The sequence below is a fragment of the Littorina saxatilis genome, linkage group LG1, assembly GCF_037325665.1.
Source record: "Littorina saxatilis isolate snail1 linkage group LG1, US_GU_Lsax_2.0, whole genome shotgun sequence".
Taxonomy (NCBI): Eukaryota; Metazoa; Mollusca; class Gastropoda; order Littorinimorpha; family Littorinidae; genus Littorina; species Littorina saxatilis.
Genome location: NC_090245.1, coordinates 94,644,592 through 94,661,626, shown reverse-complemented (window position 1 = coordinate 94,661,626; position 17,035 = coordinate 94,644,592). Strand labels below are relative to the sequence as shown.

At 39.7% G+C, this 17,035-nt stretch overlaps 1 protein-coding gene across 1 annotated transcript; it reads right to left on the bottom strand.

Moving 5' to 3' along the window:
* Nucleotides 1-5,327: 5,327 nt before the first annotated feature.
* Nucleotides 5,328-9,631, bottom strand: LOC138946183 (uncharacterized). Its single transcript, XM_070317697.1, has 4 exons — nucleotides 8,021-9,631; nucleotides 6,588-6,910; nucleotides 6,084-6,295; nucleotides 5,328-5,719 (listed from the first exon to the last, which is right to left on the bottom strand). The coding sequence occupies exons 1-4, from the start codon at nucleotides 8,301-8,303 to the stop codon at nucleotides 5,422-5,424; spliced, it is 1,116 nt and encodes a 371-aa protein (XP_070173798.1). The 5' UTR covers nucleotides 8,304-9,631; the 3' UTR covers nucleotides 5,328-5,421.
* Nucleotides 9,632-17,035: the final 7,404 nt, after the last annotated feature.

Genomic DNA, 17,035 nt, shown 5'->3' with positions numbered 1-17,035 from the left:
ATCACACCCAACAACCGAAGCTAAGTGTTTATCGTTCTATTAGTGTTTGTCTGCGGCGCATCTTGTTCGTCCACTTTAAAGATTGATAGATCGATGTCCCAGTAAATGTTTCGCTTTGTCAATAATTAAATATTCCATAAACTAACCTTTCTAACGTCTGTTTGTGTTATATGCCCAAGGTTACAATCAATAAACGATTAACCACACACATTTATTTTCGAAAAGCAGTTAATTTCGATTTTTACATAGCTCCCAGGTCTTTTCCAACATTCTAGTGATAGCATTTGATTCTCCGCGTGTGATTGATTTCACAAAAAGACAAGCATGTAATCGATGTAAGCAATACACTTTTCAAACGTATTGTCATGTAACTTTGGTTACTTGTTATAATGCAAAAGCAATGGAGCAAAAATGTAGAATAGAGAAACAAAGCACAAGAGGATATAGTAGCCAAGAGTTCAACATTACTGGGGACGTTGTCACAGGAGCTGCTAGAAAGCTACAACAAAAACAGTTAAACATTAAAGATCCACAAGTAAGTGTCCATATACCGAAGTTTTATACGTATAAGAAAACGCACCCTGAAACAGTCCGCGTCAGTTTCTACTTGCAAAACGTCCTTTTGTAAAATGGGCACAAACAGGGTCCTGGAGTAAAACAGAGACATGCTTGTGCAGACATTTGCTACCATATGGAGCTGCAATATCAGCTTCATAGCTGCAAACCACACGCACATTATCATGCCCTTTACTCTTCTGTCACAAGTTCGGCTTGGCTGGTCGCTAATTTAATACATAACGATAAGTTTCCATATTTCCGTTTTCAAAGTTCTGGAACTTCAACATCCTGACATTAGATTAATATAGGTTACCTGTATTTCCCCACCAATCCCAATAGACTTCATCTTGCTGATGTCAATGATATAAGCATAATTCTGCACACTATCTAGGGGAATGCTGTACACGTGCGCCTCGTTCAGTGTGTACTGCAGCCTGTCACTGTGCACGTGAAGCGTCAGGTTGAAGCTGTCTCCGGGAAGGAGTGGCATGTCTCCAAGTCGGCCCATGAGTTTCATTTTTGCGTTCACCGTTATGTACCACACGACGTCCGTGTTGTTTCTGTCGCCTTGGTAGTATCTGTGTGCATATAAAGGAAAAAACATTAAGCAATAACCTTGTATTCGTCAAAAAATCGTCGCCATGATCTGGAACATATTGGCTGGACAAACGTGTTCAATAACATTAAAACAAACTTTATCGTACCTAAAACTGTTAAAAACACGTCCGAGGTGTCAAACAAAATTATTCTCCTGCAGCCATTTTGACCGTTTTAGACAAGCACAAAAGCCTAATGCAGTATTGGTATATATACCTTTACGCTTGAAGGATGAGGGTCCAAATCCCAGCTGCGCCTGATGGGTTAAAGATGCAGTGCCTAAGTCACAGCATGGAGAGCAAAGATTTCTCGTTTTGTCGCAGATTACGATGTGAACAGCCAGGAACTTCCCACAACTATCTCACATACGCCTACACAAACCTTTAGTGTTGCCAGCCAAACGAAACCTCATGCGGTTTGTCAGTTCGCATCTCCCTCAAAATAGTAATTAACATTTCAGTATTTTATTGGTTTCATGTAGGCGATTTATCTCCAACGTCAAATTATGTGCAGAGCTAGCTGCCAGTGCCTCATCCCTCTCAGTGCGGCTGCCATTCACAAAAATCCATGCCAGCGTTCCATGGGGTCTACACACACAAAATATCCAGCATGCATCCCCCAAAGCATATTATGACTGTCAAAATGGAGGAGAGGGGCAGGCGTACACTTGCACGTCAGCTCGCACACTTTTTTGTGGTAAAACGAGTCTTGGTGAAGTGTGGTCGACCAAATGACTGAATATTTAACCATCGCTTTAAATTGCTTATTTTCTTTTGCAGTGGAACTAAGACAGGGAGAGATCGAGGTGCTCTTTATCCTAACTTAGGTTGTCAAGCACCCTCATTCTCTCCTTGCTAACACCCACCTGAACAGAATGTGAACGTCACCATCCTGGAGCTCAGATGGTACGCGAAGTCTGACAAACATCCGCCCGGCTTCAAGGAAGACTCCTGTGGCACAGAGCGTTGAGTCTTCTCTCAGTTCCCATAGCAGGTTATGGTAGAAACGAGGGTCGGCAATGTTGAATTCGTACTTTGAACATTTGCCGTCAAATGAAGTCCATTCGGATGTTACCTGTAAGAGAAAAGAACATGATGCTCGTATATGGCTAGAACAATGTTAACAAAATAGGTGTCAACGAAAATGACGTAACAGCAGTGAATTGTATTTTTGACAAATATCATACACACACACACACACACACACACACACACACACACACATACACACACACACACATACACACACACACACACACACACACACACACACACGCACTCACGCACACACAGACTGACAGACACACACACACACACACACACACACACACACACACACATGATATTCCTTATGACATTCTTCCGCTGGGTCTTGACTGAAATACAAGCCTTAGAAAAACGTTACCTAAGCATATAGGTATATATGCGTGCGCGCGTGCATCTTTGTGTCTTCATGTCTGTATCGGTATGTCTATGTGTGTGTGTGAGTGTCAGTTTGTGTGTGTGTGTGTGTGTGTGTCTGTGTCTCTCTGTGTGTGTGTGTGTGTGTGTGTGTGTGTGTGTGTGTGTGTGTGTGTGTGTGTGTGTGTGTGTGTGTGTGTGTGTGTCTGTGGCTGTGTCAGTGTGTTTGTACAAACAACTTCACGTGCATGAAACTAACCAAGCACGAGAGCTCTATGGACACGCTCATCGGCAACGCAACATATCCCACATCGCACGTCACATGAGCCACGTCATCTTGGTTGTAGCCTGACACGAGGACGTCCCCATTGAGGACAGCTGCCGGTTCGCCGCATTTGGACGGCAGCGGGAGACAAACGTGAGACACAGATTCTGATGACGTTGTCACAAGAAATGGTGACGTAGGAACGCACATTTCTGTGTGATTGCAGGTTCGGAGCTTACATCCATTGTTGATGTTTGCACTGGAGGCCTCAGTCTCTGTCCAGCCTGGAGAATTCTTAGCTGTATTCTCATCACTCGTGTTTACTGCAAAGAAACACACATATTTTCGTACAACAGTCACACACTGTGAAGGGAGAACATATTCTTTCTTTCTTTATTTGGTGTTTAACGTCGTTTTCAACCATTCAAGGTTATATCGCGACGGGGGAGAACATATTGACAATGGTCAACGACGATAACAAGCAGAATAAATAATCAAACGTTTCTTCCTGACTCAGTGACTGTTTCGGGCCCAGATACGTAACATAGTTTTTCGTTTGATTTATTTTTTTAAATTTGCAATATTATTTAAGTGATACAAGTTATGGACCCTCTATAAGCCTATGTGTGCGTGCGAGGGTGCATCTTGTGCATAGACGGCAGGACTGCTAACATCACTCGTCGATGTTTTTAAGAAACAGCTTTATTCCGTCGGTAAACTTTTGATAACATGTGTGTATCAGTATTTCTGTGACTGTGTATTTATCGGTATACGGTTGACCGCAGAATTAATAAAAATAGAAAGGTCTGTATCTGCAACTGATAATGACGACGACAACGACAACGACAACGACCACAATAGTAATGCTGTTGCTGATTCTGATGTGAGACGAGGAGGAGGAGGAGATAGTGGACGGCGACATCGACAACGACGAAAAAGATGACGACGACGACGACGACGATGACGACAATGATAATGATGACGATGATGATGACGATGACGATGATGATGATGATGATGATGATGATGATGATGATGATGATGATGATGATCATGATGATGATGATGATGATGATGATGATGATGATGATGTATTAACAACATCAGTAACCACACAAATAAAAAGAAATAGGCAAAATTACATACGTGCCTTTGTGTGCAGAACACACGACACTGCAGAGATGGACGCATCAGCGTGATAACTGTAACTCCAACATAGTGGACGATACCAACACAGTCGGCGACACTGCTCTTCGTTGCTCAGTCTATACTGGCCAATCACGTCCTTTCTCTGACCAGCGTTGATTGTTGACGACAAGACAAGTGTTGCATGACCACAGAAGACAGCAGTAGTGATACACAACCACAAACTGAAGAGTGCGTGCGCCATTGTTCTTTAGTGCAAGGAAGGTTGTAGATAAAAGTACCTGCAAAGGGTAACTTTCAAGAGGCTCTGTGTAATTGTGGTATGTTAGCAGTGTTGGCTTGTGTTTCAATCGCAGCGAAGTATGTATATGTGTCACTTAGTATGGACGACCTTCAAATTAAAGATAGCTACCCTCATCCGTCTTACAGAGTCCGGATAGTGTGGGTTGTGTCCGACTAATTATGAATTTGAAAAGAAATGTTGCGAGGAGTTGAAGTAAAGGTACACCTTTTACCCAACGTTGAAATTCAATACTGGCTAATCGGTACTAATTACTCACTCGATCGGCGTTTTGACTGAACTGCCAAAGAGATAGTATAGTATCTCAAATAAGTAAGTTTCTATTTACAGCAAACCGAATATAAAGAGTATTTCCCCTTTCTTCTTCAAAAATATCTGTCGTCGTATTGCTTCCTGTCCTGTTTGACGAAACAAACCCTACAACCGAAGCTTAGAGTACGTCGTCTTAGTATTAATTTTCTTTGGCGTATTTACTCGTTCATTTTCAAGATCGATGGCTCTAGCTAGGTTCTGGTGAATGTGTCGTTTTGTCAATAATTAAAGGTTCCAAAAGCTATCCTTTCTTGTGTTGCTTTTATATTAAAGGTCACAACGTATGCATAATTAACGAAATTGAAGATCTGAAAAGCTCTTCAGTTCGGTTCTGTAGATTGTATCCCGATTGTTAAAACATGTTTGTGTTTGCTTTTGGTTCTGTGCGTTCTAATGATATTGTGAGGGGACAAACAGGCTTTCACCGCTGCAGTGAGGTTATGTTTGGAATTCCTTTTTGAACACATATTGTCTTATTGATTGGTTTGCTTATTTACTTGCTTTCGTTGTTTGATGTTTTGCTTGTGTAAACGTACATTAACACACACAATGACACGCACACAGACACACAAAGACAGGCACACAGACAAACTTTCGAACGCACGCACGTACACTTAGACTCACACACGCACGCACGCGCGTACACAAACGCACTAATGCACACACACACACACACACACACACACACACACACACACACACACACACACACACTTACACACACATACACACACGCGTAAGTTGTAGTTATAGGTTTCTGTTGCTGTCACTTCTCAGGCACAATTACATGAAGCATTTAAAAATAGTGACTACTGTCAACAAGCGTGTTAATCTCTTTCCCCTTAACACCGTTCCAGAAAGTTCACATAAGTCAAATTTACTGTTCCTCCTATTCCAAAGACGTTGGATCCACGGAGGTCAAACCCATCAGTGTTGTTGTTCACACCGAGCATCGGAACTTTGTACACGTGCGCCTCGTTCAGCACAAGCTGCAGCCTGTCACTCTGCACGTGAAGCGTCAGGTTGAAGCTGTCTCCGGGAACTAGAGGCATGGGACCCAGGTAGTTCTTATCTTGCCAGGTTTCGTTCTTTTTTGTGTTCCATAAGACCTCTGTCGTGTTGTGTGAACCGTGTTGGTACCTGGTGTATTTAAAAGGTAAGCTAAGTTTGAAAAGATAATATAAGATAAGACACGGTTTTATCAGATAAAATTTGATAATAATTATAACATACATCTGTGATCAAAAAGGTTCTAGTATAAGTATATAAAGGTGCTTGCTTTAAATCCTGCCCTCGAGAGGAGAGGGACTGCTCTAAAGGATGTGAATACAAGAATGCATTTTATTCTAATTAAAAAGTAAAACGTACAAATATTTATCAAGAAAACGCTTGACAAAAGCATTGCTAAACAATGAAAACATATATCCTTCAGAAAAAAATCATGTGAAAATGATATTCTGATGATGAACTGTGGGAAAAGGAAGATATGCGAAACTGAACTCACCTGAACGATATGTGAAATTCGCTCATGTTATGCTGCATATCAGGGCGAGTGTTCACGAAGAAGGATCCAGCGTCAGTGAACATTCCTTTGAAGCAGATTGTCGATTTTTCTCTCAGTTTCCATGGCAAACGACGTCGAAAGTTGCCCTCCTTGTTAAGAAAGAACTCATACCGCAAGCATTCACCTTGAAAGGCAGTCCATTTTGATGTGGCCTTGGGGGACAGAGCAGAAAATGTCATTATGTAGGAGAACGGAACTGCTAAGAATGGCTCGAACGTAAATGAGTAAGTAAGATAAAGTTCATGAAATTAAAATTTTAGGAAAGTATAAAAAAAATAATGTTGTGTAAACTAAATAATAGCGTAAAATGGTTTAAACAGAGTTTTTTTCTGTTTCCATATTCATGAAATTTACATTCATATGTACGAAAACAACAACAATCCTGCGGCTTATGGTCAAATAAACAAGATACTGCAGGTTCGTTGAGGAAGTATTACAACTCACCAAACAAACTAGTTCCATCGAAACGTTTTCCGGTGACGCAACATACTTATTGTTACACGTCACGACAGCTGCGTCACCTGGCCTGCGGCCAGAAACGATGACGTCCCCATCTGCGACAGGCTGAGGGTCACCGCAGTATGACGTCAACGAAAGGCAGACGTAAGACATGGACATCGAAATCACAGAAACTGATGACGCAGGGACACAGATTTCTCTTTCACTGCATGGTCGGGTCTTGCAGGCATTATTGATGTGGGAACTGGAAGCTGCATTCTCTATCCAGCCAGCGTCGGGTAGGGTTTTATTTTCTGTTGTCGAAAACACTGCAACAAGAAAACAACAAGAAAATGTCATTACCGGCACAGCATAAATACAGTTTGGTGGTGTTGCTAGGTCTATTGTATTTTTACATTGACGATAACAATAATAACAAGAAATTCCTCCGAGGTAGGAAAGACACCCCCGTCAAAGGGAAATAACCTTCTCAGTTGGTGGCAGTGACTGAGTGAGAATGGTTATTTCCCTTTGACCATTAAGATGTCCCTGTATAAGTCCTTGTATAATTTTAATCCACCAATAACTCCCTAACCGTGTGTTTGACTGGTCCCAATTTTTGTAAGGACCGTCTCCGGAATGTATAGAACCTGTTCACCAAGTTTGGTGACGATCGGTCCGTTCATTCTTGAGATCTATATGCGAACACAAACAAACAAACAAACAAACAAACAAACACATCGAGCGAAACCTATACACACCCCTATACCGGGGGTGTAACAAAAGTAAGAGTACATAAAGTATATCACTAGCCCTTGTTTTGTCTTCGAAATATCGTGATTTAGGAACTTGGGCGCTAATATTAGCATGAGAATGTGTGTGCTACTAGTGTTCTGTGGGACGACGTCCAAAAAGGATAAGAAGTACAGTCGCTGTTGTTGCCTGCACGAATCTATATATGTTTTGTGATTTTAATTTCCTCTTCATATTCAGTCAAGTGTATGTTTTAGTGTGTGTGTTGGTATGTGTGTTGGTATGTGTGTTGGTATGTGTGTTGGTATGTGTGTTGGTGTGTGTGTGTATGTGTGTGTGTGTGTATGTGTGTGTTTGTGTGTGTATGTGTGTGTGTATGTGGGTGTGTGTGTGTGTGTGTGTGTGTGTGTGTGTGTGTGTGTGTATGTGGGTGTGTGTGTGTGTGTTTCTGTGTGTGTGTGTGTGTGTGTGTGTGTGTGTGTGTGTTTCATTTCTGTAGGCCGTAAGATTGACGGAACGTTTTAAACGCTTTAAACACCTTGTTTCTTCTTTCCTTCGATTGTTGGCTAAGCACCATCAGAATGGATTTGGGACTACATTTACAAAATACAATATATGACAATCCATAACACTTATTTATGATGTAAACATTATCTAGGACAGGGTGCAGTGACAGAAATACGTACCTGACTTGGAATGCAGTACACAGTTGTGAGCCACGGACAAAGACGTTGAGACAGCAGGGGACACAGGGATGTCCCGCGTATAATAACTGTAGGTATTACACAGCTGACGATACCAACACAATCTCTGACACTGTTTTTCATTGGTTATTGAATATTGACCAATCACATCTTCTCTTTGCCCAGGTTCTACAGCTGAACGAACCAATCCGTTTACAAAAAAAGTACATAAATAAACTCGCAACAACAGATTTACTTGTACCATTTTTGTAACAACTGCGGTCATTTGTTATTTCACATGTCATGTGGACTTCATTCTCAGACCTAGGTACCGCGCGTAGTTGAATTATCGCGGGAACCGACTTGAGAGTACAGACGAAGATTCATGTACGCGTCTGTAGTCGGTCACTCAATATTTGGTCCGATTTTCAGCCATTTACACATGCAAGACGTTGGTCAAGTCTTATCTCGCGATTACTTTTATTTCGGGTGTGTTTTAAATACTACGGTTTGGAAGCTCACCTCAACCAAAGCAAGAAAAAAAAATTGACTAAATCTAATGAAACCAAAATCTTGCCACACATTTTGTTCATAGCTCAGAAACAGACTTTGCCGAACTGTCCATGCGTCTAAAGATATATCTCGTGTGTTGAAGAGTGTTTGTTTGCGTAATGGCTGAAGTGTTTACGCAATCTGGTGGGCAGACAGCGGGTTTGTTATCATAGCTTTTAAAACACACTGGTTCTGATCTTAAAATATATATATAAAGATGAGTGCGGAAGCATATGGCAGTTTGCACAGAGACGCTGTGGCATTTAATTTGTACGCTTATCGTTTTCATCGATGTTGAGAGCATTGTTTGTTTTCGACATTTTTTAACTAAAGACAGTGTTGATTCCTCCCTCCATCCTACCAACGCCCAAACACCGTTTTGTTGTTAGACAATACGTGCACTTAGAGGTGTGCACAGTTCAAACATTCTTTATCCACGCATTTATGTAAAAGACGACCTCATCATTGCTGACGTGATTAAAAGTAGGAGCTGCAGTAGCTGTCTTCAAAGACGCTTTAACCATCTTGAAAATCACCATAATGTTTATACCCGTTCAAGCCTTTTCATGAGGATAAAAGTTCCCCTTTTAATTGGTCACTACCACAACTCTCCAATCTGGCTGATTTTTGTTAAGCGGGTGAACTTTTTTCTCAGTCAATTTCGCAACTAAAACCTACATTTATCTGAGAAATTATCTTAGAAATAATCCCATCTCTGAGCCACGTTGTTGATGTTTTAGTATGTGACCAAGTTGAAGTGTGAAATATTCCTATGTAAAAGACTGTATAGATGTGTGGTGGTTTATATGATGGTTTTGCACGTGAAGGAGTGCATCTTTATCTTCAGTATACCCTTTTTCCATGTAAAGGCCTAAAAAGATCTATTATGGTTTTTGCATACGATTTTTCATTGGAAGGTGTATATTTTTATCTTCAGTATACCCTTTTTTCAATATAAATGCCTGAATAGATCCGTGGTGGTTTTTATGATAGTTCACACGAGAAGGAATACAGAACTTTAACTTTAATATACCTTTTTTCATGTAAACTCCTACATAGGCGTGTGTGGTTTACGTGATGGTTATAACACTAAAAGGAGTATAGTTATCTTTCTCCTTATTGTGCCCTTTTTACATGTAAACGCCTGAATAGATCTTTGGTGGTTGACATGAACTTGTACACTGAAAGGAGTATAATTATCTCTCTCTCTCTTCAGTATACAACTGTTCTTTGTAAATGCCTGTATAGATATGTGGTGGTTTACATGATAGTTTTCACTGAAAGGAGTATTTTTATCTTTCTCTTGGGTATCCCTGTTTCTATTTCAACGCCTGAATAGATCTCTGGTGGTTGACATGAACATTTTACTCTGAAAAGAGTACCATTATCTTTATCTTCAGAAAACCTTTTTCATGTAAACGCCTGGATAGATCTGCGGTGCTTAAATGTAGGTTTACACAAGAAGTCGTTTACCTTTATCTTCGATAACGCATGTCGATTACGAAAACATACCATACCATTTACACCATCGAATTATCTAATTGCACGTCTTATATGCACTTACTTTGGTATTCAAGGCATTTGTTTATCTGGTGTCCAAGGAAATATGAGATGCGGTGAAAGCAATCTGATCTGTAATCTTTGATCGTGTCGTTTGCAGTAGAATTGATTAATCGTGCTTTTTACGAGTCAACTCAACATTCTATTCAAACTGGCTGTTTGTTCCGTCGATATTACGTATTAAACCTTTCTTTCTTTCTTTCCTTCTTTATGTATTTTTTTTTTATTCCTTTCTTTCTTCCTTTATTTATCTATTTCTTTATCCGTTCGTTTTAACATATTTAAATAAATTCAAGCCTCCACAAAGCTATAATTACATTGTGATAAAATTACATTTTTAAAAGAACTATTGCGATAACTGATATGACCCCAACAAAATCTTGATACTATTAGTTATCGTTAGATTTGACTGTGGTATCCAAATTTATTACCATTTTAGTTAACCATATCACTAGCTGACCAATCAGGACTGATTCTAGGTGACCCTCTAGATGTTATAACGGTCAGGCAGGGACCCTTTTTACATTTAGTCAAGTTATGACTAAATGTTTTAACATCGAGGGGGGAATCGAGACGAGGGTCGTGGTGTATGTGCGTGTGTGTGTCTGTGTGTGTGTGTAGAGCGATTCAGACTAAACTACTGGACCGATCTTTATGAAATGTGACATGAGAGTTCCTGGGTATGAAATCCCCGAACGTTTTTTTCATTTTTTTGATAAATGTCTTTGATGACGTCATATCCGGCTTTTCGTGAAAGTTGAGGCGGCACTGTCACGCCCTCATTTTTCAACCAAATTGATTGAAATTTTGGTCAAGCAATCTTCGACGAAGCCCGGACTTCGGTATTGCATTTCAGCTTGGTGGCTTAAAAATTAATTAATGACTTTGGTCATTAAAAATCTGAAAATTGTAAAAAAAAATAAAAATTTATAAAACGATCCAAATTTACGTTCATCTTATTCTCCATCATTTTCTGATTCCAAAAACATATAAATATGTTATATTTGGATTAAAAACAAGCTCTGAAAATTAAATATATAAAAATTATGATCAAAATTAAATTGTCCAAATCAATTTAAAAACACTTTCATCTTATTCCTTGTCGGTTCCTGATTCCAAAAACATATAGATATGATATGTTTGGATTAAAAACACGCTCAGAAAGTTAAAACAAAGAGAGGTACAGAAAAGCGTGCTATCCTTCTTAGCGCAACTACTACCCCGCTCTTCTTGTCAATTTCACTGCCTTTGCCATGAGCGTTGGACTGACGATGCTACGAGTATACGGTCTTGCTGAAAAATGGCATTGCGTTCAGTTTCATTCTGTGAGTTCGACAGCTACTTGACTAAATGTTGTATTTTCGCCTTACGCGACTTGTTATTTATCACTCTAAACTTAAGAAAGACAAACTAAAACTTCGAACTTAAAACTTCAGGTTGACTTATGGAGTGACAATTTTTATTTTTAACAATATAACCCATTACCATGCTAAATACCGAAAAGCCATCTTTGTCGGCGGGGGTGGGAATACAGGCACCACCCACCTTCTGAAAATGACATGTGCTCAGCTTGCTTAAAACTTACATGGTAAAAGTTCCGAGGAATGACTCAAAATGAAATTGTGTGACTCAGTTTACTTCAAATGCAGTTTTAAATTATTTCCTTCCTGTCTTATGTTGATAATGAATCTGACCATATCTAGTAGACTAGACAAAGCAAAGCAAAAGGGTTGTTGAACCTGATGTGAGAGTGTTGCGTGAGAGCCAGGCCTGTCAGCTATTAATATTCATGATGTCAAGTGTGTGATTGGCTGCATGAGGTCATGTGCATAAGGCCACACCAGCCTCGGTTCAATCCCATCCCCGTTGGCTGTTCTGTCTAGTAGAGTTGCGTAGTCAGTTCGAATTTTATTTAGGTCGAAATATACTGCATGGTAATAAAACCGTTATTTCTAATATGCTGACTGTTAGCAAATGATAACAGACATGTCTCGTAAAATATGCCGGCTCATTTGGATATATTAATTTCCTCAACATGTCTGTTATCATTTGCTAACAGTCAGCATATTAGAAATAACTAATATTATCAGTCCCAATGTCGAGAAAGCTGAAATCATATCCGATCGATTGCGCGTGATACTCAATCTGCACAGGCACAGCAACAAACAGTCGACCAGCATCCTTAAAAGGGGAAAGGGGTATCGTTTTCAGTAGCCTACTTCCCCGTCACCAACTTAAAGAGCTGCAATTTACTCGCACCAGTCTGAACTCACTCATCCACCTCGCTTGACATACATCCGGGCTCCCTACTTTCAAACTGTTCAAACTTCGAACTGAACTATGTCTAATGATAAAAGAGTTGTGGTTTGTGTGTGTGTGTTTTTGACTTCTTCTCTTCTTTTGTATCCAATGTTTGTTGTGGGGTAATTGTTGCTTTATATGGGTTTTTAGTTGGGTTTATTTAATGTTTTTTTACGAGCGTGTACTTTGATATCCTGTGGGTTCATCCTTCTTAATTTGATTTCAGACAATCAAAGAAAATCTCAATATCGTTATCCACATGTGTTTATTCCTCATAATACATTTCAACCGCGACTATTCAAAGACGGTCTAATCATTGTGCAATAATGTTAATACAAAGCAATTACAAACACATAAACTTTCCTTTCAAAGCAAGTGCATTTCACTGTTGTCACATGACATTGCTGACACAAAGCAGATTTACGCATACAACCTGAGCACGTCATAAAAAAAACCTACAAAAACAAGCAACACAAATTATGTATAATAGTGATTTCATCAGCAACTTCTGCACGAATGAATAACAAAAATGAAACAATGTTCCTGTAAAAAGAGTTTAACCTGCTGCACTAGAATTAAAATCTTATCTAGTTGCAAAAGTAAAATCAGGTAAATGTATGAAATAGCCACAACAATAAAAATAAAAATAAAAATGTCGTGCGTAGCTTCGATACATCGCCTACAACTTCCTTTAATATCTCCCAGTTTAAAAAAGTGACCCATGGAATAAACATCACTTAAACATCTGTGGCACAAGGTTTCTCTCATAAAGTTCAGGGGTGGGACTCTCTTGTGATGAAAAAAGAGGAAATCCCTTTTCTCTAGGGGGGTTCGGGGGCATGCTCCCCCGAATTTGTTTTTAAATGGAACATTAAAATCTGTGCAATCTGGTGCATTCTGAGACTAAAATTCAACTCGTCTGGATCAGGTAAAAAAGACATTCTCCTCACTCCCCCCCCCCAAAAAAAAAAAACCCACACCCAACCAAACAAAAAACACACTTTCACACAACAATGGTAACATTGTAAAGGTGCATACTTACTCCATTACTGGCAATAGTATGATCCAAGTGACGCCCCAATGCATTGAAGCTCAAAATGACTATTAGTTATCAGGAGTTTTCAGTCAGCACAATTTAACTCTCAAGCCTCCAGTGTGCTGTTCCATCTTCACTTCTCTCCATATCATTCAGTCAACAAGTTATAGATACTGTGATAAAAAGTGACGCGGAAAAATAGATTACTCCAGCGGAATACGTAAGTTGTGTCCGCGGAAATCCGCGGATTCGCGGAAAAGTCTCACCCCTGAAAGTTAGAGAAAAACCGTTGATAACAGGTTTTCGTATAAAGCACATCTCTGCTGAAACATTTACATATTCAAATTGGTATGTTTTGATCAGACATAAAATGGTCTTATTAATATAAACCGCACAGGAAGTCTTTTTATTACGTGATAACTTAATCACTAGAAAAAGCAAAGCAGCAATCACAAGCAGTATCTAAGTCAAAAGTAGCTGAATTTACCTCGAATATAATACATTTCGAGCAAACAGTGAATCCACAACACGTAATAGCATTAACACGTCATCACATGCGATGATAAGCAACTATAAAGGCGTCATTACTTCCATTGTTAAATACTGATCGAACATATTACTCGACAAAGCCATACGAATGTACAATTTGTTAGCCACTGAATCTGCAGAGACAGTGTTTAGCAATAACAATCATACTTTATACATGCGTGTAATGAATCAGAAAGTGCTGTGGTCACAATTTTTACAATCGCGTTTACACATGCCACGGGATGTTTCGTACACAAAAAAGTAATATGCGAATATATAAAATGGAAGAGTAAACGCTCGGTCGTCTACCATTCACAGTGATAGACTGTGGTTTTCTTTTCTTTTTACATTTAGTCAAGTGTGTGTGTGTGTGTGTGTGTGTGTGTGTGTGTGTGTGTGTGTGTGTGTGTGTGTGTGTGTGTGTGTGTGTGTGTGTGTATGTGTGTGTGTAGAGCGATTCAGACCAAACTACTGGACCGATCTTTATGAAATTGTACATGAGAGTTCCTGGGAATGATATCCCCGGACGTTTTTTTCTTTTTTTCGATAAATACCTTTGATGACGTCATATCCGGCTTTTTGTAAAAGTTAAGGCGGCACTGTAACGATCCAAATTCACGTTCATCTTATTCTTCATCATTTTCTGATTCCAAAATCATATAAATATGTTATATTTGGATTAAAAACAAGCTCTGAAAATTAAAAATATAAAAATATGCGAGTGCCGAGTTTAAAGCTGCAAACTTTCAAGGAAAAAGACATTTAGTCGGGGAAGTGTCGTAAGTTAATTTGAGTTTTCCGCAGCTGTGTGATACCCATTATGTGACCATGGCAGTTGACGAAAGTCAATCGAACTTATTCAATGTGTGAGCATCGAACGAGGCTCTATCCTAGCCACGTTTCAACGCCCTAGCTTCGAAAACATCGCTGTTTGGTTGGCTGATTTACATGCTTACCCTATAATTATAGCTTTTGGTATCGCTGAACGCCGGAGAAATCAGAAATAGATTGCATTTTCTTTCAATGCGACAGTTCAAATTCTGAAAACTATAGTTACACACACAATCCTCTCTCTCTCTCTCTCTCTCTCTCTCTCTCTCTCTCTCTCTCTCTCTCTCTCTCTCTCTCTCTCTCTCTTTCTCTCTCACTCACTCACTCACTCACTCACTCTCTCTCTCACTCACTCACTCACTCACTCACTCACTCTCTCTCTCTCTCTCTCTCTCTCTCTCACTCACTCACTCACTCACTCACTCACTCACTCACTCACTCACTCACTCACTCTCACTCACTTTCTCTCTCTCTCTCTCTCTCTCTCTCTCTCTCTCTCTCCCCCCACACACACACACACACACACACACGTTCATATACTCTTTTTCACAGACATACTTATACTAGTGCAAAATACCATGTAACTGCACATACTCATTTTCTTACTTCACATTTTTTCAACAATTAAACTGTCCAGAACACGATCATGCAAATGAGATGAGCGTGAAACACTTTCATCTGTGTCCACCTACTATAACTAAACGAACACACAAAGCACTAAAGTAAATGGATTTATAGCCATCAGACTTTTGCATCCAAAACATGCAAAAAGCAACAATTCAAGTTGGCCCCATATCACACATTTGACACAGTACTGTGTAAAGACTTACTTGAAGATCGGTCGACTCAAACACTCCTATAATTCATAAAATGCAAACAACTTTCTATTAAATATTTGTTTATTTCTTCTTAGTCCCAAAACATATGCAAGAGGGGTGTTTGACTGATTTGTTTGTTAGTGGGCTGGTGAGTTAGTTACTTGCTTGCTTTCGCTGTCGCTGCTGTTTCTACTGCTGTTTAGCTTTGTGTTTCTGTTTCTGTTGGAAAAAAATCTCCGGAGGCACGAACCATCCATTTGCTTTGTTAAAAATCAAACCAACTTTCAAAAAAAAAATTTAAAACGTTTTGTTCTCTTTGTAAACGACGGGATGGTTTGCCATGCATTTTGAGTAATGTATTCCTAACGAATGATATGCAGTTCAAGAGGAGTCTTTTTGTTGCTAGCACAGCTGTTTGTAGAAGCAGAAAAACAAAACGTTTTGTTTATTCAGAAGTTTCTTCTTCTTCTTTTTCGTTCATGGGCTGAACGAGTGGGTTTTTACATGTAAGGCCGTTTTTACCCAGCCATTAAATTTTAGGAAGCAAAATCCTAAATGTCGCGAAACCATGAAGGGGAGGTAACGAAGTATCGCGCGTTGGTGACAATGCGCATTTACTTCCCTTCCTTAACTCGCACATCTGTATTAAAGGCAGAGTAAGCCTCCCGTAAACCATCACAGATACGGTCAGGCTTTTACACACAGTACAAACACCATTTCATTTAAACACTCACCAATTGAGAACATCCTAGGTGCCCTCCGTAAAGAGCGAACAATTTTCAAAGAATTTATTTTTGCGTGGTTTATCTTACCCCTGAGCCATCGTGAACCCGTGTGATCCAGTTTTCCCTTTTCACAATGCAGTCGTCATAGTTAGTCATTTGAATGCGACTCGACGTGAGCTTATCTACAATAGCACGTTTTTTTTATGCACGAAACAACGGCTGTGGTTCACAAGAACTCTAGCGATGGCTTTTGACTGTTGAGAGGAACGGCGATTTGCACTGATAAACCGGCCGTCGTCTGCTACGACCCTTGCGTGACCCTGCTTCCGGGCTTTTCTTTTTTTAAACTTTCACAACTTCGAATTGTTTTGATCTTGTCTTGATGAAAAACGAATTCTTTTATGATTAAAGAATGTTTGTGTAACAAGCTGTCAATTTATTATTTAGATTTTAAAAGTTAGGTCTAGCGCAAAAACGAGGCGCCGTTGTTGTTAACGGAACAAGTCTACGAAAATAAATTCTTTGAAAATGTCTCACGCTCGACAGAAAGCAGCCAGGATGTTCCCGTTCGGTGAGCGTTCAAATGGAAGTATGCTTGTACTGTATTTAGACGCTCGGGGAGCTCTGTGATGGTTTACGGGAGGCTTACTGTGCCTTTAACTAACTT